The sequence below is a fragment of the Mya arenaria genome, chromosome 8 (assembly GCF_026914265.1).
Source record: "Mya arenaria isolate MELC-2E11 chromosome 8, ASM2691426v1".
Lineage (NCBI taxonomy): Eukaryota > Metazoa > Mollusca > Bivalvia > Myida > Myidae > Mya > Mya arenaria.
Genome location: NC_069129.1, coordinates 3,741,290 through 3,769,056, shown reverse-complemented (window position 1 = coordinate 3,769,056; position 27,767 = coordinate 3,741,290). Strand labels below are relative to the sequence as shown.

Sequence of the window (27,767 nt, the reverse complement as noted above, 5' to 3'; positions counted from 1 at the left end):
ATATTGAGCGGAAAGATAACGGGCACCTGCTATATGGTTTCAAAATGGCAATGCTTTATTGACATAAGTCGATCTAAATTAAACTAATTATTTGTGTTTCATAAAACACGGTAAGTGTAAGAAGTAAAAGGTATTGGCTAAAATAATTTAAGGGTAACTTTTGTGTTTTAATTTAACAGTGAAGTGTTAAGTATTGTAGAGTAATAGTTGAAGAATATATTTTACATTGATGTTGAATAGTCGACTTGTGGCGTTAAGGGAACAAAATGAATATCCAAATGTTAAAAAAGTTCCCTATACATGCATTATTGTGGCTAATCCTGCAGTAGTCTGTTAAATGTCACAAATATTAATTCTTTAATTACCATTTTCGATACAAACAGATTGAAGGCGATACTATTCAGTTGCCGGACATCATTGCCCAGATTGAAAGATGGCTATAATGAACAAGAATATTTATTTGATGTTAGGCTATTATCTATGAGTACATGACTGTGGATGTCAAATTTAACAATTTGTTATTTTCAAGTGTTTTTGGTGGCAGTACTTGGAATTCAATCACAAAATAATCTGTATCTTTGATAGAAAACGCCTTGTACCTTTCTAAATAAACTTGTCAATCAATTTGAAAATTATAAACACAAAAAACTATAAACTGTAAACCTTTCCAATGTTTGTTGACATTTTGATTACCTCCACTTGAAGAGTATTCAAAATGGCGTCAGCAGTTGGGCTTGGTTTCTGCTTTGCAGCCGGCATTGTTTTGCGCCTGTCTTTGTTTAGAACTGATGTTGCTGATTGGTGTGCATCAAGGGTAGAGGTCTCCAATGCTCTGACCTCATGGCAAAAAGGTAAGTTGGCTTTGACAACGAAACATTGCAGTTGTTACATATTTTCGCGATTTAATATTTTGACAAGTTGCAAATTTCAACTTTATGTGCACCTCAGTCCTTTACCAGAAGTGCTCTTAAATCAGCCTTGAAGCGTGATAACGAAACAGTAACTGTGATCAGATTAAGGGCTTTATTTTTTTTTCAAATGTAAATGTCAAATGTCTGATTCATTGATTTTAATAAAATGGCATACTAGTCCACCAAATATTGTTGGCTACTATTAAACACATATTTATTTATGTCATTATGCCAAAAAACACGTTCAGGTATCATAAAACAGTAACATGTGTGTAAATCTGTAAATCTGGGGCAAATCTGACATGGTGTACATGTATTAAACAGTTTTCGTGACCAAGAATATATTTATGTGCAAATAATGACTGTATTGACAAATTCAGTCCAGTTTAGATCACTGACGGGTATATATTGAACAATTTTGTCATGTTTATTCAACAGCGATGCATAATATTACTATATATTCTTTCGCCCAGTTTTAAATGTTAGAGAGTTGTAGCGTTACAGGGATACATAAGAAATGTCAAAATAATAAAAAGAATATCCCTCATCGCTCATTTTTGTAACTAAATGGCATACTAGTCCATATAAACATGAACAACCGCTTCAGAGTCTTTGATGATTTTTGTTTTGGCGACTCTACGCATCCATATCCCACTTGTTGTTTTCCTAGCCATGAATGACAGATCCCAGCACTAAATATATTGAGCGGAAAGATAATGGGCACCTGCTGTATAGTTAAAAAAAATGGCAATGCTTTGTTAACAGATGGATCTAAATTTGTGTTTCTTAAAACACTTAAGTGTAATAAGAGAAAGGTATTGGCAAAAAATAATTTATGTATAATAATAATAATAATTATGTATAATAATAATAATAATAATGTTAACTTTTGTGTTTTTATTTAACAATGCAGTGTTAAATATTGTGGAGTTACAGTTGAAGAATATATTTGACATTAGTGTGAATCAGTCAACTTGTGGTGTTTAGGTGACAAAATGAATATCGAAATGTTTAAAAAGTTCCCTCATACACGCATTATTGTGACTAAATGGCGTACATGTAAGCTCTTCCAGCTTTCCCAACAAAAACTTTCCCTTGAAAAAAAAAAATTAACAACTTGTCAAATTGACACCTCGGCCAAGATCATTGCCAAGTTACGGCACAAAAGACTGGCATCCTACTAATCAGTATTTTTTGTTAATTTTTAAGACATATATTAAAATGCTTTGAACAAAATATTATAGAATTAACATTTACAAATTAATTATCTATAATGTATGAAATGTTATGACATTTTGGTACGAAAATTAACATTTATAACAATTTTGCAGTAGTCTGCTCTTACACCCAAAAGCCGACCTGTTGGGCAGTCTGATTGGTTTATCAGCACCTCTACTTTATAAAGGCTTTAGTTTTCACAAGCCAGACGTAATATTCCTTCTGTTTTCTCAATTAAAAACACCGACGTTTGACAAGACCCTGAACAATAGCGTATTTCCCAAAAATTTAAAAGTAGTAGCAACCATCAAGTTTTTGTTTACATTGAATCCATCATTGTTTTTTACTGAAAATGCAAGGGATTTAGAAATTCTACTGCTTTTAACCATATCTACCAGCTTGAAGATCCAAATCTACCTCTCTGACATTGCTAGAGGTTCACATGTCTAACAATGGGCCTTGTGGTTGCTTTTACTATCATCGTTGCTGGGGTGATGCCATCACATTGCCATATCTCTGTAACTGGAGAGTTTAAGCCAACATGTTCCAATGAATTTTGGTATACATATTGCCAGAGAGAATAAAATTTAATACATTTAATACATATGTGAATGTACGGAATTATACTGTGTATAGGACACTTGCATAGATAGGACGCAGCCAAAAATAAATGTGAAAATAGAGTAACAAAACAGAACAACCATCTACATAGATAGATCAAAATGTCAAACTCGGTAGCCACCATATTTGTTTTGACAATTTTATTGAATCACGAATTGGTAATGGATATTAAATAGAACAGCGCATGTACATAAATGATAAAATATAATAAAATAACAATTCAGAATTTGAGCAAGCCTGGAAGACATCTTACCAGTGCAGGGCTTGCGGGCTTATGTTTATTTCGACCACTGGCTACTTTAGGAAGGCAGAGATATTTTTTCACACCTCCACAATTGGCAGTGCACAATGATGCCATTTCACAGTTTGCATGTATATTATGCCCCCACAAATATGGGAGGAGTAGGGGGCAGATTTGCCCTTGTCAGCTCGTACATACATCCGTGTAAATATGCGTTCGTCCGTGATTCCTTAATTATAATGTAAACATGTGTTGCTAAAAATTCCAAAACAATATTACCTAGAGTCATGAAACCTTAGGGGAATGTTAATGGGGTAATGAAGTTTTGCACCTGTGGTTTCGTTTCCCGCTGTACTAAGTAAAACAAGAGTTATGGCCCTTCAATTAGCTTTAGTTGCCATTTTTGGAATGATGTTGCTCAAAACTCCAAACTATGTTATCTACAATCATAAAACCTTAGTGGAATGTAAATTGGTTGATAAAGTTTTGCACTTTGGGTTTTGTTTCGTGCTGCACTTAGTGAAACCAGAGTTATGGCTCTTGAATAAGCAAACAATGGCATTTCCAGACTTATGTGACTCAAAACTCCAAAGCTATTTCACCAAGAGTCAAGAGACCTTGGGAGAATGTTATTTAGATGGTGAAGTTTGCACCTGGAATTTGGTTTCCCATTGCTCTTTGTTTGTGGAACTCATCATTTTGATGCACATTTATGGAGAATGGAGAAAATAATGGACCTTGCTTTTGTGATGAATGGGGCATATTGGGGCATCCATGTCCAATGGACACATTTCTAGTTTATTATTATTTTAATACAGAATCATTTTATGTGAAATCTATCATACACTATGAAGGCTTTAAAATAATTAACTATGATGACTTGTTCTCACATTGTGCTAACTGTACCTGATTATTCATTGCCGATATAACTAATTTATCAATCGACTTGAGTAACTGTACCTGATTATTCATTGCCGATATAACTAATTTATCAATCGACTTGAGTAACTGTACCTGATTATTCATTGCTGATATAACTAATTTATCAATCGACTTGAGTAACTGTACCTGATTATTCATTGCCGATATAACTAATTTATCAATCGACTTGAGTAACTGTACCTGATTATTCATTGCCGATATAACTAATTTATCAATCGACTTGAGTAACAGCCCTTTGAAGTTTGGAGTTAACAAACACTTTTTCTTCCATTTATTTCTGTTTTAAAGCAAATTCAGCCAGAAATGGACTACGAAAGAAAATGTCTGAAGTTTAGTACTTTTGTAGATAGGACACAGGCATTTATTTTTTTATTGAATTACTGGGTATAAAAGTGCATCCTATACACAGTATAATTTGGTATGTATATAGCCAGGCTAGCCCAACTGAAACAGGTCATGTTCTGCAATAATTATTGACTGTCTAAAAATGTGTCCTTAATGGTATGAAAACTTTTAAATGCTTTAATATTGATAGCTGTCATTACTTCATATTTCAGCTCTGGATGGTATTGCTCTTCAGGACAATGACATCTCTCCATACCAGGGGGATATGTTCCACGAGGTTATTATTCATATGAGTCTTTATAAAATATTAATGTTCATATGATGTGAATGGTCATGTAACACTTGATGCATTTTTCATCTGTTTGTGACTTGGCAGAAATTCAAAAGCTTAACAAGGAAAGTGGGCTGCATGTCAATAAATTAAAATACAAATTGCTTCTAGTCAAGGTTTTAATAAAGAAAAAATACACATTGAATTCAAAATAACTTCGTATTTTAGACAGTTCAGAGTCTTTCATGTAATGCAATTTAAAATTCAAGATTTATTTTGCTTGTATTATTTTGTAGGACAGCGTGTAGGACAGCGTGTCTTTTTCAGTCATAAACAATTACTGCAACTTAAACCATGAATAACAAATTCTTATTACAGACCCCAATTATGCTGAGGGTTTTCAGTTTTGTGACGAAGCTTCTTGGATCAAAGATCAATTACTTCTTTGTGGTGAGTTAATGTCTTTGCCCCAATTTCGCGAAACTTCTTAAGTCTCTTATAACACGATTAAGCTAAGTTCACTATTTTTGTTGTTCTATAATATTCGTTATATTTACTTCTTTAAGAGTTTTTAGAAATTATAGAAGAAAAATCTGTATGCTTATTAGACGAAACCATTTTTCATTTATCAAAATCCATTATTAGTATGTATTTTGGCTAATTGAAAGAAGCGAAATGAACTTTACTGCTATAAAAAATACAGAAATATAAAAAATACAGAAATTAAAACATTTTATCCAGGTTATTCCTGTATGAAAACATTTTAGCGTCTTAATTTATTCTGTTTCATATAATGTAAAGATCTTTGATTTATTGGAGAAGTGGAAATTATTTTGATTGCAGTCTTTGCCTTAATTTTTTTTCAGCACTTGACCTTTCGGGCAAGTAATTGAAGAAAACCACTTACCCAAAAACAGTTTTACTTGCCCAAAATAATTTGAAAAAAAACAACAACAACAAAAACCAACAAAAGCCAAATTGTTAGTGTCATTCCCTAAAGGATAATGTTCAACAAATTGAAAACCAGTCATCTTTATGTCATCATTTTTTGTCATACTGCTTCTTAGTATTATAATTTTCTGCTTTTTTTCCGCTTTTTTGGCTAAGCACCCTCAAAATACTTTAAAGTGACGCTCTTATTCAAAATCAATACATACACAAATATAACAAACAACAATTTTGACTGGTAAACCTTTAACTACTTACTAAATAATGTAATTATGGAAAATATTAATTACTGAAAACAAGATTGTAACCGTGTAATTAACAGCAGAAAACGCAAAAGAATAAAATAATCGGTGAATGCTAAACGATTGACTGCGATTGACTATAGTTTCCTAAGGTAGAATTACTGTGTTTTACGCACATTTCCAAATTGAATTTGGTATCCTTCATAAAAACCATTGTTTTCAACATTTACTTATCCTTTAAGGAATATTAAAACAATGTTATTCATTGTGGTATATATTATTTGCGGGAGTGAGAGTGCATCTTTAAATTCATCATTTTGTAACCAAAAACAAAACACGAACTAGAGAAGTATTTAATTAATAAGCGTCTAAGAGTCGGGCAGAGGCTTTGACTTAGATGCTTATTAATTGAATACAACAAATATTGAACATGCGAAATGCTGTGGCATCACCAATTCATGCGTAAATATACAATAGCCAATATTTAGAACGTTCATACAGGATGTGTTAATTGTTGCTAAAGAAATTATGAAAACTGGGTGGTTTAAATTGAGGAAAAATGCACTTGCCAGTTTGGGCAACCACCTGGGAATTTTGACTTATCCGAAATAGTATTTACTTGTCCAGGGCTTCGTACAACCCAGTTACGACGAAGACTGTGATTGTAAGGTTTTTTTTGCATTGTATTTAAATGACTGTTGTGTGTCTATTCTTGATTTGTTTTCTTCAGTTTATTGATGTGCTGAGTGGTCTGGCATTGGCGAGCATTGGTCATCACTTTGGCAGATATATGGTGAGAAGTTTTTTTTCAACATTCTTGCGCATGTATTTAATTTGATTAATAAAGTTATTATTTACACTGATCTCATGTCAGGTAATCCTAATTCATTGATTTAAACACTGAGGTTAATTTTCAGAAATTAACTATATATTTATATTTTGGGGACTGACATAAATTTTCAGGTATAAAAGGGATAGCTTAACAATATAATTCAAAGGAAAAACTTCTGATTTATGCCTCTTGTGCAAGTCATAGTTAATCAAAATAATTTTTCATTCAAAATATGAAAATCCACAAATTTTAAGTACCCTTGAAATTTCATAGTATATAAATCATATGGATTTTACTTATCAGCTAGCGAAGCAGTTATCTGAAGTGAAGAGTTACGCCATTGGTGTGGAGAAGATAATCTTGAAGAGAGATGATGTCAGCACGATCTCCATGGCACTGGTTGCTGCGTAAGTATTCAGTTATTATGCCTTTATATTTTAACAACATTTGGCATAACTACATAATGGCTGTAGTCTTTTGATGGGTGAATTTCGAGCAAGTTGGGGACACATATTAAAAAGTTTTCAACTAAAATCAAAGATGTTTCTATTTGTCTTCCTTAATTAAAATAGTATGTGTAGCTATCTTAAAGATATACGAGGGTTTGTCAGGATTTCTTTCTTCATAATTTCATATTTTAGGACTTTTGAAATATTATTTATATTTTATATTATGGGGGGCGGGGAATATAGATTTGCTCTTGTCAGTCAATGCGTGTGTCTGTGCCATATCTGTGTGTGATATTATCCCATCTTGTGTCATTCAAAACCCCAAACTGTTTCACCTAGAGTCCAGAACCCTTGGCAAAATGTTATTTAGGTGATAAAGATTTGCATCTTGTGTTTTGTTTCCTATTGCACTTTGTAAAACCAGAGTTATGGCCCTTGAATGAGCAAAAAAAAAAGGCATTTCAGGACTTGCGTCTCTTACAACTTCAAATCCATTTCACCTGGAGTATGGGAATATTATTAAGGTGATGAGGTTGTGCATCTAGGGTTTCGATTGCTGCTGAACTTAAGTTTAACCTGAGTAATGGCACATGAATTTCTGGACTTGTGTTGCTCAAAATTCCTATACTCTATTACCTAGAGTCATGAAACCTTAGGGGAATGTTAATGGGGTGATGAAGATGTGCACCTGGGGTATTGCTCCTGCTGCACTAATTAAAACCAGAGCTATGGCCCTTGAAATTGCAAAAAATGGATTTTGTTTTGCTTAAAACTCCAAAGCTATTTCACTTAAAGTCAAGAAACCTTGGAGAATGTTTTTTAGATAATCAAGTTGGGCACCGGGGGCTTTGTTTCTTGCTGCACTTAGTTAAACAAGAGTTATGACCCTTGAATAGGCAAAAATTGGCATTTCTGTCACAAAGTTCCAAACTATTTCACCTAGAGTCATGAAACTTTGGGGAATGTTTATCAGGTGATGAAGTTGTTCACCACAGCTTTTGTTTGCTGCTGCACATAGTAAATCCAGAGTTATGACCGTTGAATAAGCAAAAATTGGCATTTTTTATTTTGTGTCGCTCAAAACTATAAACAACCTAGAGTCAAATAACCTTAGGGAAATGTTGTTCAGGCCATGAAGTTGTGCATCTTGGGTTTTGTTTGCCGCTGAACATACTACAATCAGAGTCTTGACCGCTGAATAAGCTAAATTTGGCATTTTGGACTTGTTTTACTTGTGTGGCTCACAACTTCAACATTTTTAGTCATATACTCATGAGATCTTTTTGGAAGGTAATTGATGTTATTAAGCTGTGAAACTTTTAATTTTGATGCACACATATGGAGAATGGACAAAATAATGGCCATTGCTTTCATGATAAATGCAGCAATGGGAGCATCCGTGTCCTATGGAAACATTTTCAATTTTTGTACTATGGCCAATTTTCTTCTCCAAAAAAGGGAAAACAAGGGCCCTGCATAAACTAAAACTAAACTTTATACGTTGTATGATTTTCAGCCACTTCTTGAATCCGTACAGTGTAGCAGTATGTCTGGGGCGGTCAACAGCTGTCATCAACAATCTGTTCATCTTCCTCACCTTCATGTACATGCTTAAAGGTGGGTGTCACTGGCCTTGCTAGATCCACAGGCTTAGGTCATAGTTCTATGTAAGAATCTTCCTGATAAGCCAATGTATATTTTAACATAAAATTGCAAATCTAAGTTCATGTATGGACGGCTATATAATGGACACAGGTCTTTCTATGCTAAAGACGTCGTTTCCACATCTAAAAATAGATCATAAGTGGTCTATCAAAGTCATTTTAGATGATCTGGGTTTTTTTAGCTTATCAGAAGATCTTGTCTGACATAGCCGTCCTTTTGTCAGTGTCGGCAGCAGAGCCATGAGAAAACATTTACTGGTCATAACTGTAAGATATTCACATGAATACATGAAGCATTAAGGCCCATTACTCTGACCCATGTACAACTGTGGAAAACAGATGAGCGTTTTCAACCACTAGCAATGAACTTGTCTACCAAGGTATTAATTATATTGATCTGACGCAATCTGCAAAACCAGGCCACAGGTGAATGACGTTATGTGATAAATCACGGGCTCTTTAACATGCTGATGGGAGACAGTGGGGTTTTTTTTGTCTCCTTATTAAATTAAACTACTGTCATGCTTTAAAAACCCATGACTTACTTAGTTACGTCATATTCACCCCCGCGGTTTGGTTTATGCAGAATGCCTCACACAACATATTAAGGTGTGTATGCATTGGCTGGTTGAGTAAATTTCAGTGAACAGTAAGAACACAAGGAATTTATCCACGGGCTGGTTATTGCATAATTAAGCTCCGCCTACTGAGTCTTGTTATCATTTTGATATGGGAGTTAATGTATAGACGAAAACACAGAAAACATCTAAATCTTGGGAAAAATATGAATCATTTATACCTCTCTCAAAATGAGATATGTCTTGGTATGAATACTGTTTAAAAACATTAAAAATTAATGGTACCGTAAAGGGTACTGCAATTAAAACATAATTTACATGGTTTTTATTTCATGATTAACATTGGTATAATACACTGATTAACACAAACAATGCTAAATATGAGTTGACATGACAGTTTTATGTATGAATATTACATGTATATACTATTCAAATGACTGACTAGAAATATTTTCTGTGGATGATATACCCCACAAATCCCAATAGTTTACAGTATAATACAAAGGTAGGTTCTTTTGGAATGTATACCGATATGTTCATCAAGTTAGACCATGCCAAATTTATTCTATGTTTAGATTCATCGAGCTTATGATTTTCTTGAGCTTGATAATAAAAACATAAATACGAGTCAATAATGCTATGTATTCTTTCCTAACGATATTCATTTGTGAAATCAAGTATCAAGGATATATTTGTTTTTTCTTTGACACTTCATTTGTTTCTTCCTGCTGGATAGGTAGATTTTGAAATTGGAACCTGGTGCTAAACTTATAATTCATTTGGTATAGACCAATAATTCTTCCTGCTATTTACAGCTATCAGTAACTTATGGCCCCCTTTTATTTAAATGGTAAGCCTGGCTATAATTTACAGCTTTCATAAGCTTTGTTAACATTGCCATTGGCGGTGTTCAAATTGCTGTCTGTATTGTCTATGTGGCCATTCTTCAGCACAATATCAGACTTTTCCTCGTCAATGTACACCTCCTTCTCCACACCTCGTCTATGTCTGAAAATAGTATTTCATCATACTGTACATTATGATAACAAGTCATTTGCAATTGATTTTATTGTAGGGCATTATTAGTGCAGCACTGTCTATTTATAAAAGCAATAACACAAGACATAAAAATATCATTAAACAATTACATTGTCTTTTTTTAAAACCATTGTTCCAGTGGATTGATAATTTATCAAGTTTATATAATCCATATCTTCTATGTATAACCTCAACTCCTTGAGAGCGCGAGTAGTCTAGTGGTATAGATGTCTACCATTCACCATAGAGGTTGGGGGTTTAATCCCATACAGGTGTATATTCTCATGGCATCATGATGAAGGCGTTATTGGTTCTTACCTAGGAAACGGAAACGAGGGAAATTCATATCAATCAAGCTAAATAAGTAAGTAAACAATTAACCCCTACCCCTTGAATTGGGCGGCCTCTTTGGCGGTGTCTGGAAGTTTCTGGTTGAGTGTTTCTGGGAGGAAGAGGCACAGTACCCCAGCCAGTATGGACATGGTACCAAATATGGCCAGTGGCAGACCCTTACCAAAGTCCCCTCCTATCAGCTCGCCCTGTTGGGAAAGAGGAAGATTAACATGTATTTAAGTTAACTTTTGTAATTGTTTTTAAGGGTGCTCATCACAGTTCAGTTTTGGATTTTCTGAACATGATATGAAAAGGCTGTGGGTTTTTTGTCCACGTAAAAATAACCTCTTTATCTAAAAATAAATTCATCCAATCAAAGCCATCTTAGTCCACTTAATAATTGTAGGCATTGTTTCACACATAGATAATATTGAAAGATCTCAACATCTCAAACAGTGTTCACAACAGTTGTAGATTCGAGCTCCACCATAGTCACAGTCTATTAACTACTTAAAAACAATAGTGAATCATTTTTGCCTACAGGTGTATTCAAAAATAAAGTATTAATCAATTGTATTAACTACCATGCCTCATTGCTTGTATTGCGTACCATTTTTGCGATGTATGGTGCTACCATTCCTCCAAACCTGGCGACACAAGAGCTAGCTCCCATCCCAGCATTGCGAAGCACGGTAGGGTAGAGCTCCAGGGAGAATATATAGATAACAGAAAATGCTCCCGTCGGGCCCAGCTTACCAATCAGGGATAACACCAAGGTGGCTATGTGCAGGTCTGAAATGTAAGGCCAATCGTGTAAGTTATCATGAATGACACTTACCTTATTTACTGTGTTTGGAAGCAAATGTAATGTTAACTTTGAAATATATATGATAATGGTGAGTTAACTTGTTTGGTGAGAGTGAGATGAGTGTATGAAATAACCATTTAAACCCGTGACAGGATGTAAACTTTGACAAGGACCACAAATTGCCCATTAGTTTCAGGATTTCTTTCATTCATTTTAAGTGTGTACATAACTCAAATGATAACAAAATAGTATTATACTATTTTTTTTTACTTTCACTTCAAATAAACAAGTGTCAACTTTGTAATCAACAGCTCTGTTACCTTCCCCGCCAAACACAACAGTAAATATTGTCCCAATGCACGCAAATCCCCCTAGCCACATGAAAAACACATGTGTCCACTTCCGACCCAAACAGTCCAGCATGGGAATGTTTACAAATGCCGGGAACTCGATGATGGCGAGAAGGAAAAAGTTGAGGTAGAAGTTTCCCCCGATGGTGCCAGCGTACATGGTGACTCCATAGTAGCACATGCTCACAACAATCCTGTAGAAGATTTACACATGCCTTACAGAAACAAATAGATATAAATTCATGACTCTGACTTGTATAGTCTATTTGATGCATGGCCTAAGATTATGAGCCATAACCTAAATATCTTATTCCCAGTAAAAAAAAAAATCAGACCTCAATTACATTTTGAAATGTTTTCTATCCATACAAATATTTAGGAGTAATATGCAACTGCAATGAAATTGTGAATGAAAATCCTACCAGTTGAAAAACAGGATCATGGTTCTGACGAAGAGCACCTTGTTATTGAACAGCTCCCACAGTTTACCGCCAGCCTGTTTCTGCACAGTGTCTGAATCAAACAGCTTCTCTGGTAGACTAGCTTTGTTTGTGTGTGCCATCTTCTCTATGATAACTCGTGCTTCCTCTGTACGTCCCATACTGATTAGCCAGCGTGGGGACTCCACGATTAACCTGGGAGAGTATAAAGGGGGAAATAATTCATTTGAAAGATTCATACAGAGTTTACCAGTGCAATTCCTTCTCTGGCAGCTTGGCTTTGTTTGTGCGTGCCATTTGTTTGATGTTTACTCCTGCTGTATCTGTATATCTCATGCTGATTGTTACAAACAATTGTAACTTTATTCCTGTCCCTGGAAGTATAGCATAGCCAATTTTTCTTTAATAATTCTTGCCATCTCAGTGTGTGACCCAGGCCTGAGCGCAGACTCCACTGCCAACCTGAATGGCGGATAATTCATTGTATGCTTCCTGTAGGAGAACTCAGTAAATGTCATTCAGAGTTATTCCGGAAATGTGATTATCTGAATACATCTTGAAAAAAATGGAATACTGTAATAATGGAAGAACTCCTTTTGCAAACCTCTCTAATTTCAATAGAAATTCAGAGTAGAGAAAAATAAGAATTAATGCTTTTTTTAGGTGAAAATATATATTGGAATCAGTGATATTTCATTAAACACTTCAAAATAAGCAGTCCCAGCCACGATCAAGCGAGTGTAGTATGCTTACCACCAGTACGAGAGGTAAAAAGCACACGGTGCAGCAACAGCCAGCTGGATATACTGCCAGTGTTGGAGCAGCCAGGAGACTCCTGATAGGTAACACAGGCCGACAGTAAACCATGCGTGAATTACAACACCCGCCCACACACGCTTCGACGGCCCAACCACCTCCAGGCCTAAAATAAAGGGCTGAACACGTGGACTGGGAAATGTTGTGTACATGATATATTTTCAACACAGGAGCATATTAAGAAAAGCAAAAAGGTTTTCAATTTAAATACAGTGTCTTCATGAAATGTATAGTATTCTTATCTAATTTAAACTACTCTTTTAATCTTAGACTCTGAAAATCAGCTTGATAACTAATACAATAAATATCAAAGATAGCGTCTTTACCAAAAAAACAGCTATGATCAATACCTATTCATATTTAACTGGTAACTTGTTTTTATCAACCAGGTAACACTCCGTTCCTTCAGCTCTTGTTACTTACCAAGCACACAAGAGGCCATGAAGACCCCATGACAAGCAGCCCCCACCAGAAACTCAAGGACGAGGTACACCCAGAAATTTGGAGCCCATGCCACGCCAAGGGCTGCACCCAGTTGTAACACAGCTGCAATGCAGAGGGACTTCTTGCGACCTATGCTGCAAAAAGTGTCACTTTTAGCAAATATGTTACATATCATAGGAGCATTTAGTTGGCTTAGAATAAGACTACTCACTCTTTTTTTTTTGAGCTTGTACTAAATATGATAATAAAAATATGGCCGAAAGCTGACTTACATATCTGCAAGAAGGCCAAAGCCAAGGTCCCCTACCAGCACCCCAAAGTAATACGCCAGCTGAATATGGGATGTCTTTAGAGCATCCTCACATACAAAATTTTGCTGTAAACATTAAAAACTAGAGTTACTCCCATTCATGACGTTTCATTGAAAGAAAATATCAAACAGCCTGTCTTACAACTCTGTAAGATCAACTGATGTATTAGGCTAAAATCTTTTTGTTATGAATAAGTAAAAAAAGTATACATTTAATATTCAAAGTACAATACTGTCATTTGAAAAGACTTAATTGATAAAACTTACTGCAGAAGTGAATGACTCCTTGAACACCTCTCTACTGTAGACCCACTTGGAGCAACGCGTTAGGGTACCATTGTGTGTGATGTTCCCTGCCCCTGGTCCCACCCTCGGGCTATCCCCCATCCCCTGGTAAAGGTTACACCTGTCATATGTGTACTCTGTGTCAGGAGGCACATACATGGCCACGAGTCGCTCGTGTTCTTCTGACTGTATCATCCAAGTGTCATTGGGGTAAACATCATCTGGCAGCTGGCATCTGAATGCAATGAGTAATAAGTGTAACTGTGCCAATAGTTACTGATGTTCTCAGCTATTGACAGCTGTTCAAACATTGTTACCCGGTACTTCTGGTGACAATCATCATTGAGTAAAATGTTTTGGTGGCACTCCATTGATGATTTCTGACTACTTATTTGGTGACTACCGATTACTGATTTCTTTGATTATTACTGTCAAAAGACCACTTTGTTGATCACAGACTACAGAGTCTTGGCGTAACCATAAATCCATTTAATTACATTGTCCTTGTATTTTTAAAGAGAAAAACTGATGCTCATTTTGGACAAACCGGTGTCACTGTTATGATGTAATTGTTTATTTCTTTGCTGCACTCTTATTCCAAAAGCATGATGTCATTTTACCAATGGTAAACAATGTTTCAAATGTTATGTATTTTAATTGTATTTTTAGTTTAAAACAATGAAAAACATACACGGAAAGTGTTAATATCAAGAATACATTGAATGATCATCATGGATTTGCAAACTTGTGCCTGAGCTTTCTTACTGCATAAACGCACACAAAAATATGATTAATTCATTAATTGTTAACTTCATCTATAAACATTCCAACAAGCAAGAAGAGTCATCTTAGACTCATTGTTTGCATTTGACTTTAGACTTATTGTTGACTTGAGCTTTCAGTTTTTATTGTGAACAACTTGATATAGACTTATTGTTGATGACTGGATATAGACTTATTGTTAAAAACTGAATATAGACTTATTGTTAACAACTGGATATAGACTTATTGTTGACAACTGAGTATAGACTTATTGTTAACACCTGGATGAAGACTTATTGTTAACAACTAAGTATAGACTTATTGTTAACACCTGGATAAAGACTTATTGTTAACAACTGAATATGGACTTAATTGTTAAAAACTGGATATAGACTCAACTCAACTCAACTCAACTCAATATTCTTTTATTATATCACAGTTTACATTTAAGTAAAAGCATGTGAAAACGCAATATATATATGTTAACACAGGTATAAATATGTGGGTTAATGGCGGCTACACAACAGGTTTAGAGTTTATCATTATACAAAACAAATATAATTAGTAAGTAAGGGGAATGTGGTTAGTTTAAATATTATTATTATTTATTTTTTTATAACAAAACAAATTCATTTATTTGAATTAGGATACAATATAATCGATATAGTTATGAGATATCAAATGAAAAACTATATAGTACATGATCAGATTCGTTTAAAGTGATTAACTAAGATTTTAACAAAAATTGCTGTTTTCCTTAAGGTATCCGGGTTCATACAATTTAAAACTTCACTAAAGTGTAAGACACTAGGTCTTGAGTAAAAACGACTACTTATGTATTGTTTTCTGGTAGGATTAAAAAATGGACATGTAAGTAAATAGTGCAGTTCGTCACCGATATCGTTTAGATTACAAAACGTACACTTTCTATTGTCATGTGGTACAGCATTCTGTCTCCATCTACCGACTTCGATAGGGAATTTATGATTACTAGTGCGGAAATGCAAGAATGTAAAACGTAGAGATTTGGGTAAAATATTAAGGTACTCCTCAAATTTAATATCAGACTTAAACAGAGAATACATTTTACCCTTAGACGAAAGATTAAATTGTTCAAAACAGTTTTGCTGAAATTGGTCTACAAGGTTAGATTTCACAAGTTTACTGATATATTTTACAGGTACTCTTGTTTGGTTATGCCAAACGTATGAATAACCCGTTGAATCAAGTATTGACTTGATGTAACTGGTCCAGGCTGAAGTATTACTATGTAAAATGCCTTTATATATCAAAAAACTTATTTTCGAGTCATGGGATGAAACGAGTTTACTCCAGTAACTAATCATTCTGGTTTTAACTATGGTGTTAAGGGGGTATCTACCCAGTTCCGAGTAGAGCATGTACCGTGGAGTACTTTTTCTAGTATATGTAATCCGTCGCAAAAAATTACAGTGAAGTTGCTCCAACAGATCAAGGTTTTCAAAACCCCAGACTTCACAACCGTACGTTAGAATCGGGACAATGGTAGAATCAAAAAGCTTCAGTTGTATGTCCAAAGGCAAGTCTAGGTTATTAATTCTAAGAAATAGAGCATACATTGCTTTGTTAGCCTGGCTTATTAAATATTTACGGCAGTATAAAAAGCTACCGGTGGACGAGAAATATACACCTAGGTATTTGTATTCCTTGACTATCTCTAGCGCTTGGTTAGCAATGCTAAAGTTAGATTTCTTCAGATTTCTGGCACCAAAGACAATTATTTTAGTCTTTGAGAGGTTAATATTTAGTTTCCATTGCAAACAGTAATCTTTGAAACAGTTTTTTGAAAATCACGTTCATTGTCTGCAAAAAGTACAGTGTCATCAGCATACAAGAGAATAAGTAACTGAAGGTACATAATTGTCTCATTAGCATCTACTTCTATAGAAACACTAGAACATGTTCTTTTAAGGAATTCTTCTAAATCTTTAGGTAAATAGAAAATAAAATCGGAGAAAGATTTTCTCCCTGACGAACTCCACAAAAGCTTGGGAACATAGGAGACAGATGCCCATTGATGGAAACGCATGATTTTATATCATTATACATATTTTTTATGACTGTGAGGATTTTACCTTGTAAGCCAATTTGCATTACCTTATGCCACAGGCCAGCTCGCCAGACAGAGTCAAATGCGGCAGAAAAATCAATAAATGAGCAAAACAGTTTCTTTTTCTGGGCCCTTAGTTTACTTATAAGGAAATGCAATGTAAGAATATGATCGCAGGTTGAATAATTTGCGCAAAATCCGGCTTGGTTCTCGTTTAATAAGTTATTATTATTTAGGAATGTGTTGATGCGTTCATTAAGGATAGACGTGAATAATTTGCCTAAACAACTAAGAATGGTAATCGGCCTATAATTTTGGGGGTCGGTAGGAGAACCCTTGTTTTTAAAAATTGGCTTTATTGTCCCGATTAGCCATGCATCCAGGAGAATACCAGTCTCAAGAATTATATTGAAAAGTGTACAGAAGGTTGGCACCATATCGGCGCGCGAGGCTTTAAAGTATTCATTGATAATATTATCAAACTGCGACGATGTTTTACCATTCTTACTTTTCAGTATCATTTTGTTAATTTCGTCATGTTCTATTGGCCTATTTAACAGATCGGTTTCGGCGCTAGAGAAGCTCGGGTGGTTATTATCCGATATATGATCATTCGCGTCAACGACGTCATTGATTTTTTTGAAATAATGAAAAAAATCGTCTATAGGGGGTGACTCATGTTTAGATACGTTGGTAACCTTGTTCAAGTGGTTCCAGTAATCTTTAGGATGTTTTGAATGGAGTTCTCGAAGTTTGTATTCTGCTGTATGCTTGTGTTTTGCGACATACGTATTCATTGTAACTTTATAATGCTTACTCGCAGTATGTAATTTTTCTTTGTTCGAAGTCGATTTATTCATATTATAAGCTTTCCGTGCTTTATTGTATAGCGACCGCGCCTTCTTGCACTGTAAGCCAAACCACGGCCTTTTCGTGCTATATGTATATTTTGTTGGATAGGTGTTATTACTTATTTTTTGAGAGAATGTTTTAAAAGCCGATTCTTTGAACAGATTAGCAATATCTTCAGTAATTGTATTGAGGAATAATCGCGTATTTGACCGTGGGGGATTACGCAACCGGTTATCAATAGATTCTTTGTCGGTACTGTTCAGGTTGAACACGAATTCCTCGCTTATTGTTGACAACTGAATATAGACTTATTGTTGACAACTGGATATAGACTTATTGTTGACAACTTAATATAGACTTATTGTTGACAACTGAATATATACTTATTGTTGACAACTTAATATTATACTTATTGTTGACAACTGAATGTATACTTCTTGTTTACTGAGAAACATTATGTGACCACAGACTGTAGTTGTTGTTTTGATCAGTAACTTCAGCCAACATTACTTACCTGTGCTCAGGGGTGTACAGCAGAACTATGTTCATCATCATGTAGCAGCCAACAGATATGGCAGGAATACAAAGCAGAAAGTAGAGCCTCTTTTGGTAGAAACCAAACTCCCCCAGTTCTCGTAAAATGTCATCAAACTTCATGATTCCTTGTGGATGCTAATTGCACTGATTCTGATTGTGATTCTGTTATTTTCTTTTATGTTTGTATTATTTAGATTCCGTCAAGAATGTTCATATGTTTTGAAAATGTGTCCATATTTGCAATTCTACGAATTATAACAAAAATTCACACTCATTCTAATAAAGATTGAAAAAAAAATTGCCCACATGAAAAGCACAGTTGGGTCCGTGCATACTCTTTGGACCTTAAGTATGATTGAAACTGATAACTACTGTGTGTCATGTCTTCTAAGTATGGCTGTTTTTGTTTTAATCTTATACTTAGGTATTTGTATGATATAATAAACTTTCATACGTTCATAACCTAATTTTCAGACGTGATCTATCAAACCATTCAAACACATTCCTTTTGTACAAAGGAAATGAAAGTCTAGAAAGATTACATTTCGACAATATTGATATCATGTCATACTTCTTTATTTACATTTACTTGAGCTGATTGTAAGTCAGCAACTCTTGCAAACTTTTGTATGTTTAATGGTTAATGATGAGCCTGGTCAGTTTGAGCCAATTATGGAAACATAAGACTTCAGGATTTGTTCTTACTTGATACATGTTGATTGACAATGAAGAAGTCCACCACTCTCTTTTCTATGTACGTGTATTTTGTTTCATCATGATATGTTATACCCATGTTGCAGTGAGAGGAAAAGAATTTGGAATACAATCTAGAAAATTGCAAAAAATGTTAAAGTATTTCCTTTTTCTATTTTGTGCTCTGTGTTTTGTTTATAAGGCTGTGTTACATTTATTGGGCTGTTGTGTCACATTGATTAGGCCGTGGCGATACTTTTATTGGTCTGAGGTTTTACATTTTTGAGGCCATAGGATCACATTTATTGGGCTGTGGCATCACATTGACTGGTCCGTGGCATCACATTTATTGGGCTGTAGTGGAACTTTTATAAGGGAAAGGCATATGATTTTTGGGCTGTGGCAACAATTTTACTGGGCGTGGCCAAACTTTAATAGGGCCAAGACAAAACATTTTCTTGGCCATGGCATCATGTTCATTCGGCTGTGGCAACAATTTTTGGGGACCATTGCGACACATTTTTCGGCAGTGGCATTAATTTTATAGGCCGTGGCAACAAATATTATGGGCCGTGCCATCACATTTAATGATCAGTGATCTACTTACTTGAGTTTCAACGATAAACTATAAGACAGTTCAAGTTCACATACTACAAATTAAACAATCCGTTTGAACAAATTGTTTAAATTGAAATACATGAACTATAACTTATACTGAAATTAAGCATAATAGGAAGTATGAAATGGCAATTTGATAAAGTAGGTTTTAGGTATTAGATATTTCATGATTTAGATTATGTGTATTTCCAGGCAATGGTGTATTACTGTAGTAAGATATGTCTAAATGTTTGTTGATGAGTTTTTATCAATTTAGTAAATTCCAGGCAGAATTGAAGCAAGATGTTATATTTTATTGTTAAAAAATAAAAAAAATATCTGTATTTCCAGTCAATGACTTATAATAGTAAGTTGTACTATTCCATTGGTTTGTCTGTTTTCTTTTAATCAAAAAGTTAGGGTTTTGTGAAAGCCATTGTCATCTGTATCCTTATTGTCAAAGTGCAAAAACCAAATCTTGGCCATACCTTATAAACCATTTAAGATAAATTAAACTAAATACACATGTTTCAAGAAAGTATTTCCATATCTCTGACTTCAACAATTGTTGAGTTATGTAATTTTCTTTTTAACTGAAAGAACAGCAGACAACCTTAGGCAATCACTCCACAGCACTGGTGTTTTTTTAAAGTTTCATCTTGTATTTTTCCAGGTAACGTTGTTTTGTGCCTGGCGTGTATCGCGTTCGCTGCGTACCAGTCTCTGTATCCCATAATGCTCCTAGTACCAGCGGCCATCTTCTTTCAACAGGTAAAATATTTCAAAGACAAATTGGCCAAGAGGTTGGCCAAGTTTCATGAATATTTGAAAGAAATGTAGCCTCTGAAGTATTATTTGACCTAGTGGCCTACTTATGAGTCATTAAAAGGGTGAAAACTCTCTTTAGATTGAATGTCAGTCCATTAAACCTTGTTAACTCTCCTTGAAACTACATTATCTAGCCAGTTTAAATGAAGTATAGGTTTTTTGCTTTATTCAGTTTATTTTAAGTGCTTAACCAATAGTAAAGGGTCACATCATGCTCAAAACTTGGTCACTGGGTAAATTGTTTGGGAAGTCTTGCTAAAAGTCTACACCTTCTACCCACACTCATGAAACTCAGGTCAAAATGTTTGGCTCATTGATACCTTGGTTAGTTTCTGGTTTACATTAAACCTTGGGCTCACAAGGTCAGATGAGGGTCATCAGTAGGGAATACCATTCACACCACCTTACCAGGAGTCTATGGAATGCATGTGCAGAGATATATACAAAATAGGTTTGTTGACATGCAGACTGCTACCAGTCCTATCAGTGTAACTATTTACATTTGTAGTCTAATTGTTTAAGTTCGTTGAACCTACTTACTCTCCACTCCTGTATGCCACTTCTCAAAGGGAGCTGTGGACAAATCCATTTAACTCAAACTGTCTTGTCTAAAATTAAAACATGCATGCTTAAGAAAATAAAAGAAAGTATGGCTTTTTCACATTTATTACTTGTGAGACTTATAAATTGTTAAATGCAAGCAGAACCTAAAACTATGTACCAAAATCTGTTATCATGTAGGTTAACAAAGGGCAGTAAACCATTATGAAATAAAGCATGAGAAGGCGATGACAGAGTCATGGGAGACAAGACTATGTCTAGAACATACCTAACCTACATTTCAGCCATGAAATGGCTCACTGAGTGAAACCTGGTTATTAGAATGAAGAACATCTTTCAGGCGGGCCGGCGGGCGGGCAGCATCAAACTCACCTATGAAACTGAATAATTTCAGTAAGGGTTGACATATTTTGACCAAACTTGGTCTATAGGAAGAGTTTATGGATACCTTTCATGGCATTGCATTTGGAGTCCCTAGGGTCAAGGTCAAGGTCACTGTTACTAAAAATAGGAAAATGGTTGAAACTGAATAACTTTAGTTAGGGTTGACATATCTTGACCCAACTTGGTATAAAGGAAGAGTTTATGGATACCTTTCATGGGATTGCGTTTGGGGTCCCTAGGGTCAAAGTCAAGGTCACTGTTACTAAAAATAGAAAAACGGTTGGATCTGAATAACTTTAGTTAGGGTTGACATATCTTGACCAAACTTGGTTTGTACGAAGAGTTTATGGATTCCTTTCATGGGATTGCGTTTGGGGTCCCTAGGGTCAAAGTCACTGTTACTAAAAATAGAAAAATGGTTGAAACTGAATAACTTTAGTTAGGGTTGACATATCTTGACCAAACTTGGTATACAGGAAGAGTTTATGGATACCTTTCATGGGATTGCATTTGGGGTCCCTAGGTTCATGGTCAAGGTCACTGTTTCTTAAAATAGAAAAACAGTTGAAACTGAATAACTTTTGTTAGGGTCCTCATATCTTGACCAAATTTGGTATAAAGGAAGAGTTTATGGAGACCTTTCATGGGATTGCTTTTGGGGTCAAAAGGGTCAAGGTCACTGTTACTTAAAATAGAAGAGTGGTTGAAACTGAATAACTTTAGTTAGGGTTGACATATCTTGACCCAACTTGGTATAAAGGAAGTGTTTATGGATACCTTTCATGTGATTGCGTTTGGGGTCCCTATGGTCAAGGTCACTGTTACTAAAAATAGAAAAACAGACACAGGCTGAAGTTCTTCTGTCAATCTTTGAAAACCTGTTTTTTTTGCATTGCAGCATTTCTTGTTATATAATAAGTTATGATTGTATTGTACTTCTTAGATATATCAACGCTTTCTTCTTCAGAGGTCAGACAAGTCACAAAGGTCAGACTTGCCTCAGTTTTTGACAGGATGCAGTGTGACAGCCATGACAGGTCTTGGATTGACGGCGGCACTTTTCCTAGCCTCCTACTTTATCGAAGGCTCCACACGATTCCTGCCTGCTACCACTGGCTTCATGTATGTGGTCATTATGATTTATATATCAGAACTCAGTATGAGCTAGGGGTAAGATTGGTCCCAGGTATGAGTTTGTTCAGCTCTAATGTCCAAAGGCCAGAAGAGCCTATGTGATGGCGTGGTGTCTGTTGTCTGTGTGTTCGTAAACCATTGCTTATGAACATGATAAAGTTTTCAGGTATGAGTGTGTCTCAACTTATACAGTAGTTAGATATCCATGAAAGCTTGGTTCCTTTTTCTTTTCGAAAACCAGCCAGATCCGCCCATGCTTAACTGGGTTATGGGCCTTGAAATTGTCACATTGCTATAATTGAGCTTGTGACATAAATTAGAGCTTTCATGTTTTATCCTATGTGTACTGAGCTTACACAGTAGATAAATATTGACTTAATCACAGTTCCTTTCAAAAACCAGCCACAGCATGCATGACTGAGTTATTGACCCTTGGAACTGACTTTTTTTTTTATAATTGAGCTTTTGAACAAAAAAGTGTGTTGCGTATCTACTCACTGAATTATGGTCCTTAAAATCTGCAACATTTCTTAGAGCCTCCATATTCATATTGTACGTTATATGTAACAAGTCTGAAATGTTAGTGCCATTTAACTACCAGGAAATGTTCCAAGTGAATTATTAGTATGTTGCCTATTACCCATATGTATATGCTCTAGATAGAAATGCCCAAACAAGCCATAACATTAGAGCATCTAGGCCTTCGTGGGCCTCTTGTTTTATTATGGTTTAACAGGCCAATGAAATGTATATTAGAAAGGTTTCATCAATGTCTTTTTTACCATTTTAATAATTATGATGTTATTGCTTAAAACACACAAAAATGGCATATTTGATGTTGCTCCTTACAGCCTGGGTGTTCCTGACCTGACCCCAAATCTTGGGGTGTTCTGGTACTTCTTCACAGAGATGTTCGAGCACTTCCGACCATTCTTCATCTGTGTGTTCCAGATCAATGCTTTCCTCTTCACCGTGCCACTTGCCATCAAACTCAAGTAAGAATGATGAAGTTCTGATAAGTTTTTAAAAGCATATTGTTAAATGTTTTGTGATTATGCAATATTTTTTTCCTTTATTATAAAAATGCAATAATTGTGGTTTGACACTCAGTATAAGTGTTTATTATGTGATCAAGCGCACTGTGATGGAAAAACTTTACATCAAACTTCTGTTCATGTCGTTGTTGGCTTCTTCTCCTCTTGTCTCACAGAGCTGATAAACAAGGGGCCTGTCTTATTGAAGGGTCTCTCTTTCCGCCTCTCATTTTCTATGATAGATATATATTCTGGTTCAGTTTTGAAATATGCTTTAAAAAATTGACATGGAATTATTGAACTATATTATGTATATTTCAGGGATCACCCGGTGTTCTTGGCATACATATTGGTGTTTCTCATGTCGATATTCAAGTCCTATCCCAGCCATGCTGATGTTGCTGTCTTCGTTACACTGTTGCCCTTGTGGAAACATATATTTAGCTGTAGGAACATGTTATTTTTTAGCTTGTCCATTTTTTTGAAGACGTTGTCACAGCCACGGTTTCATCGTAGTGTGAAATGTTTAACCTTTGGAATTACTCAAAATCATTCAAGACACGTTTCATTTGAACACATGTTGCCAGGGTCAATGAACATATGTACAGCAAGGCCGTCTGCTATGGGTTTAATAATTTTTAGAGTTATGACCCTTTTGCAACTCAACAAAGATAGGCAAGCGTTAGTGTTTGTACCTCTGCACTCTTCATCTGAAAGAGTCCGTCAACGCAGGGATCAAGTAAGGAGGAGACTCGAGGGGGGAGCCAAGTAAGGAGGAGACTCGAGGGGGGAGCTCCCTTATTTGAGTTGAGATGGATTTTTTTTCTCAAAAAAAAACATTGAAGAAAATATTATTTTAAATAAAATGTTTCCCCAGTTATAAAAAACTTCTCAGTGTTGGTAAGTCTAGCTTAATATATGTAGTGCAATGTAATGAACAATGCATGTCGATTACATGGTTTGAGCACTGATCAAAAGAGTTTTGTTGTCAGAATATTCATGGTTGAACTAAGGCACATCTTTTCTTAATAATAGCTAATCAATGATCGGTTGAACAACAAAAAACACTTTCTGTTTAATAACTAAACTGTGTCAGTGTTATCTTTATTATAATTACAATATGGTGCACATATTCAAACTTGTTCTCTTATACTCTGTCACAGACAAAGGATAAAACAAACGTTTGCATGTATTTTCATGTTCATTGCATTTTTAAGAAATTTTAAAGATATAAATATTGTATTTTCAGACATGCGTAACACATTCATTGTAACCAACATGTTTTTGTCGTGTACCGTGCTGGCCCCGATACTCTGGCACCTGTGGATCTATGCCGGCAGTGCCAACGCCAACTTCTTCTTCGCCATTGCCTTGACCTTCTCCACTGCTCAGGTTTGTAGGATTTAAGCCAAGTTTTTGAGATTAACAGGGTGCTGCAGAAGGGGAACAGGGTGCTGCAGTAGGGGAACAGGGTGCTGCAGTAGGGGAACAGGGTGCTGCAGAAGGGGAACAGGGTGCTGCAGTAGGGGAACAGGGTGCTGCAGAAGGGGAACAGGGTGCTGCAGAAGGGGAACAGGGTGCTGCAGAAGGGGAACAGGGTGCTGCAGTAGGGGAACAGGGTGCTGCAGTAGGGGAACAGGGTGCTGCAGAAGGGGAACAGGGTGCTGCAGAAGGGGAACAGGGTGCTGCAGAAGGGGAACAGGGTGCTGCAGTAGGGGAACAGGGTGCTGCAGAAGGGGAACAGGGTGCTGCAGAAGGGGAACAGGGTGCTGCAGAAGGGGAACAGGGTGCTGCAGTAGGGGAACAGGGTGCTGCAGTAGGGGAACAGGGTGCTGCAGTAGGGGAACAGGGTGCTGCAGTAGGGGAACAGGGTGCTGCAGTAGGGGAACAGGGTGCTGCAGTAGGGGAACAGGGTGCTGCAGTAGGGGAACAGGGTGCTGCAGTAGGGGAACAGGGTGCTGCAGTAGGGGAACAGGGTGCTGCAGAAGGGGAACAGGGTGCTGCAGAAGGGGAACAGGGTGCTGCAGAAGGGGAACAGGGTGCTGCAGAAGGGGAACAGGGTGCTGCAGAAGGGGAACAGGGTGCATAGGGAGAAAATGAACTGTGTATTTAGCTGTGAAGAACTGGAACATAATAAATTTATGCAAAAGGGTTCAAATGAAGATGCCTAGGTTCAATTATTACCTAATTTGGTCCAAATGTGTGTGGGCATAATATCTCAGACATGTTTGACATCCAGCAATATCGCTACAGTCACCCCAGAGTTATCACCCTTTAATTTTAGAAATCACCTAAAATTGGTTTTGTCAGATCAACTTTAGAAGCCTTTGTCCAATCATCACCAAATATGGTCAGAATGTGTATGGGCATAATATATCGGACAAGTTTGCTAACCAAGATATGTAGAAGGTACAAGTTCATTTTACAATGCTTCTGTAATATGACCCTATGATAGTGATAAACAATTTTTGTCTGACATTAAAAGCCAAGATAAAGCACAATTTTGTTTGTTATGTACCTGGGAAAGGGATATATCTAATTGTGTTGAGGAATTTCATACAATTAGGTGGTTGCAACAAGGTTTACTTGTATGATATGTACAAATACATGATCAAAACTAATATTGAATTATTTCCTGTGCAGATAGTGTTCACAATCATGTACTACAGAAAGTTCCAAAAAACCAATGCCTCATTCGAATGTAAGGGTTTGAGTTTCAACAAATGTTATTTTCCATTTCAGATATTCCTTTTGACCGATTTACTGTTTGGTTTCCTGCGCCGAGAGTTTGACCTAAAAAATGGTGTCAAACATAAGTTGGAGGATGGAAAAGATGCTCAAATAGTCATGGAGTAAACATTAAAACCTTGTAAATGTGTTACCGTGGTTACTGTGGTGACTTTGTCATTGTCTGGATCTGTATATGGCGTTCTTTTGTGTAGTAGTACATGGTTTTATGTTGTAGCATTTAGGAGAAAAGAACCTGTGTTAATGTGTTATGAATTACCTTAGCACTTCCAGAAAGTTACGTCAAAACTTACAAAAAAACAACAATGTGTGATGAATTGGTCAAATCATATCATGTTTCTTATGAATTCCATGACTAGTTTTGTTATTAGTTACACATAAATGTTCAGTGCTGTGTGTGATTGTTACTGATTGTTGTAGCTTGTTGCTGATGTGGGAAGTGATGTTCAACTGACTCTTACTGCTATACATGTACATCACATTGTATCATTTTGAATATCAATGTTGGAATCAAACATTTGTATGAGATCAGTAGCCATGTTAAGAATGTATTTTGAAGGGGTGTCACCTTGATTCACCTGTCACCAGAAGACGCCCGTTCCAGCCCAACCACGGGAAATTGCTCATAGTCTTTTAAAATGGACACAAGAACTTATTTCTACCAAGAAAACAGAACTCTGGCTAGATGTCAGCTTGTAGAAAATGATTTTTTCACTTAATTGATATTTTTCTTTCAATTAATCTTCATTTTCCATGCTGTAGTTTTAGTTTTGACGCAATTTATTATGTTATCATTGTGTAACTGTTTTTGAACATGTTTACTCTGAATATGCTGGATGCAAATGTTGTAGAAAATTCACCTTCACTGTCTGTTGTTCTTTCTATGATATTGTCATGATTAAGTGTCTCTTATGATTTTTTATAACTATCTTTAAACAAGAGTGCCTGAGGAGAGAACGTCCATGCTTGTTTGTTGTTTTTCAGTCGAAACCCTATTTAACTCAACATTTAGTGATGCAAGAGATACGGGCCTTACAAAACATGCATGTTGTCTCAGACAAAACGTGTACCAAATTTCATTTGAATATTTCAAATAACATTTTTGGCTATGACCAAGATTAATGTGATTTTCAACACAAATGACAACAACGTCGCCAAGGCAACTCTATTCCTAGACTTTGTACAAAAAACCTGATCATTGGATTTGTATGCTTGTTTACTGTGTGTTTCTCATTCATCTTAGGCAGAAATTACTTATTTCAAAACCTTTTATATATTGTATTTATTTGTGTTGATATTTCTGAATAAAACTAAAAATCAGGACATTGCTCTAAAATTGTATATCTTAATTTATTCCAGGCTTTTGCATGACATTGTTACAGTTTGTGGTCAATTTTACAATCCTTGAGTTACGTGATTTTAAGTGTTAATTGTTCAAGTGAACCACCATTTTTTTGTCACT

At 35.7% G+C, this 27,767-nt stretch overlaps 3 protein-coding genes across 5 annotated transcripts in view; 1 reads left to right on the top strand and 2 right to left on the bottom strand.

The window, feature by feature from the left end:
* Nucleotides 1-689, bottom strand: part of LOC128242686 (lysosome membrane protein 2-like) — a 34,277-nt gene extending 33,588 nt beyond the window's left edge. For 2 of the 3 annotated variants that reach the window (XM_052959937.1, XM_052959940.1), the window contains exon 1: nucleotides 600-688. The gene's annotated coding sequence lies outside the window, so the exon portion shown is untranslated. Of the gene's footprint in view, nucleotides 1-599 lie in introns of all 3 variants that reach the window. The other variant, XM_052959939.1, reaches the window with a different exon arrangement.
* A 15-nt stretch (nucleotides 690-704) lies between these two features.
* Nucleotides 705-27,626, top strand: LOC128242685 (phosphatidylinositol glycan anchor biosynthesis class U protein-like). Its single transcript, XM_052959936.1, has 12 exons — nucleotides 705-851; nucleotides 4,491-4,555; nucleotides 4,928-4,999; nucleotides 6,470-6,532; nucleotides 6,875-6,978; nucleotides 8,537-8,637; nucleotides 20,290-20,387; nucleotides 22,357-22,511; nucleotides 23,375-23,518; nucleotides 23,879-24,003; nucleotides 24,807-24,949; nucleotides 26,300-27,626. The coding sequence occupies exons 1-12, from the start codon at nucleotides 716-718 to the stop codon at nucleotides 26,411-26,413; spliced, it is 1,320 nt and encodes a 439-aa protein (XP_052815896.1). The 5' UTR covers nucleotides 705-715; the 3' UTR covers nucleotides 26,414-27,626.
* Nucleotides 9,642-18,644, bottom strand: LOC128242684 (organic cation transporter protein-like). The gene is made up of 10 exons (XM_052959935.1): nucleotides 18,304-18,644; nucleotides 14,069-14,321; nucleotides 13,764-13,867; nucleotides 13,471-13,625; nucleotides 12,985-13,153; nucleotides 12,214-12,426; nucleotides 11,762-11,985; nucleotides 11,244-11,425; nucleotides 10,688-10,839; nucleotides 9,642-10,270 (listed from the first exon to the last, which is right to left on the bottom strand). Exons 1-10 carry the CDS (start codon nucleotides 18,444-18,446, stop codon nucleotides 10,123-10,125), a joined length of 1,743 nt encoding a protein of 580 aa, XP_052815895.1. The 5' UTR covers nucleotides 18,447-18,644; the 3' UTR covers nucleotides 9,642-10,122.
* Nucleotides 27,627-27,767: the final 141 nt, after the last annotated feature.

What these genes read in the sequence shown, in the direction of transcription:
- LOC128242685 (XM_052959936.1), top strand. Translation starts at nt 716, where the DNA reads ATGGCGTCAGCAGTTGGGCTTGGTTTCTGCTTTGCAGCCGGCATTGTT. An exon ending in TCTGACCTCATGGCAAAAAG is followed by an intron (nt 852 to 4,490) that starts GTAAGTTGGCTT and finishes TTCATATTTCAG; the next exon opens with CTCTGGATGGTATTGCTCTT. An exon ending in AGGGGGATATGTTCCACGAG is followed by an intron (nt 4,556 to 4,927) that starts GTTATTATTCAT and finishes TTCTTATTACAG; the next exon opens with ACCCCAATTATGCTGAGGGT.
- LOC128242684 (XM_052959935.1), bottom strand. Translation starts at nt 18,446, where the DNA reads ATGAAGTTTGATGACATTTTACGAGAACTGGGGGAGTTTGGTTTCTAC. An exon ending in CTGTACACCCCTGAGCACAG is followed by an intron (nt 14,322 to 18,303) that starts GTAAGTAATGTT and finishes CATTGCATTCAG; the next exon opens with ATGCCAGCTGCCAGATGATG. An exon ending in TTTGGCCTTCTTGCAGATAT is followed by an intron (nt 13,626 to 13,763) that starts GTAAGTCAGCTT and finishes CACTTTTTGCAG; the next exon opens with CATAGGTCGCAAGAAGTCCC.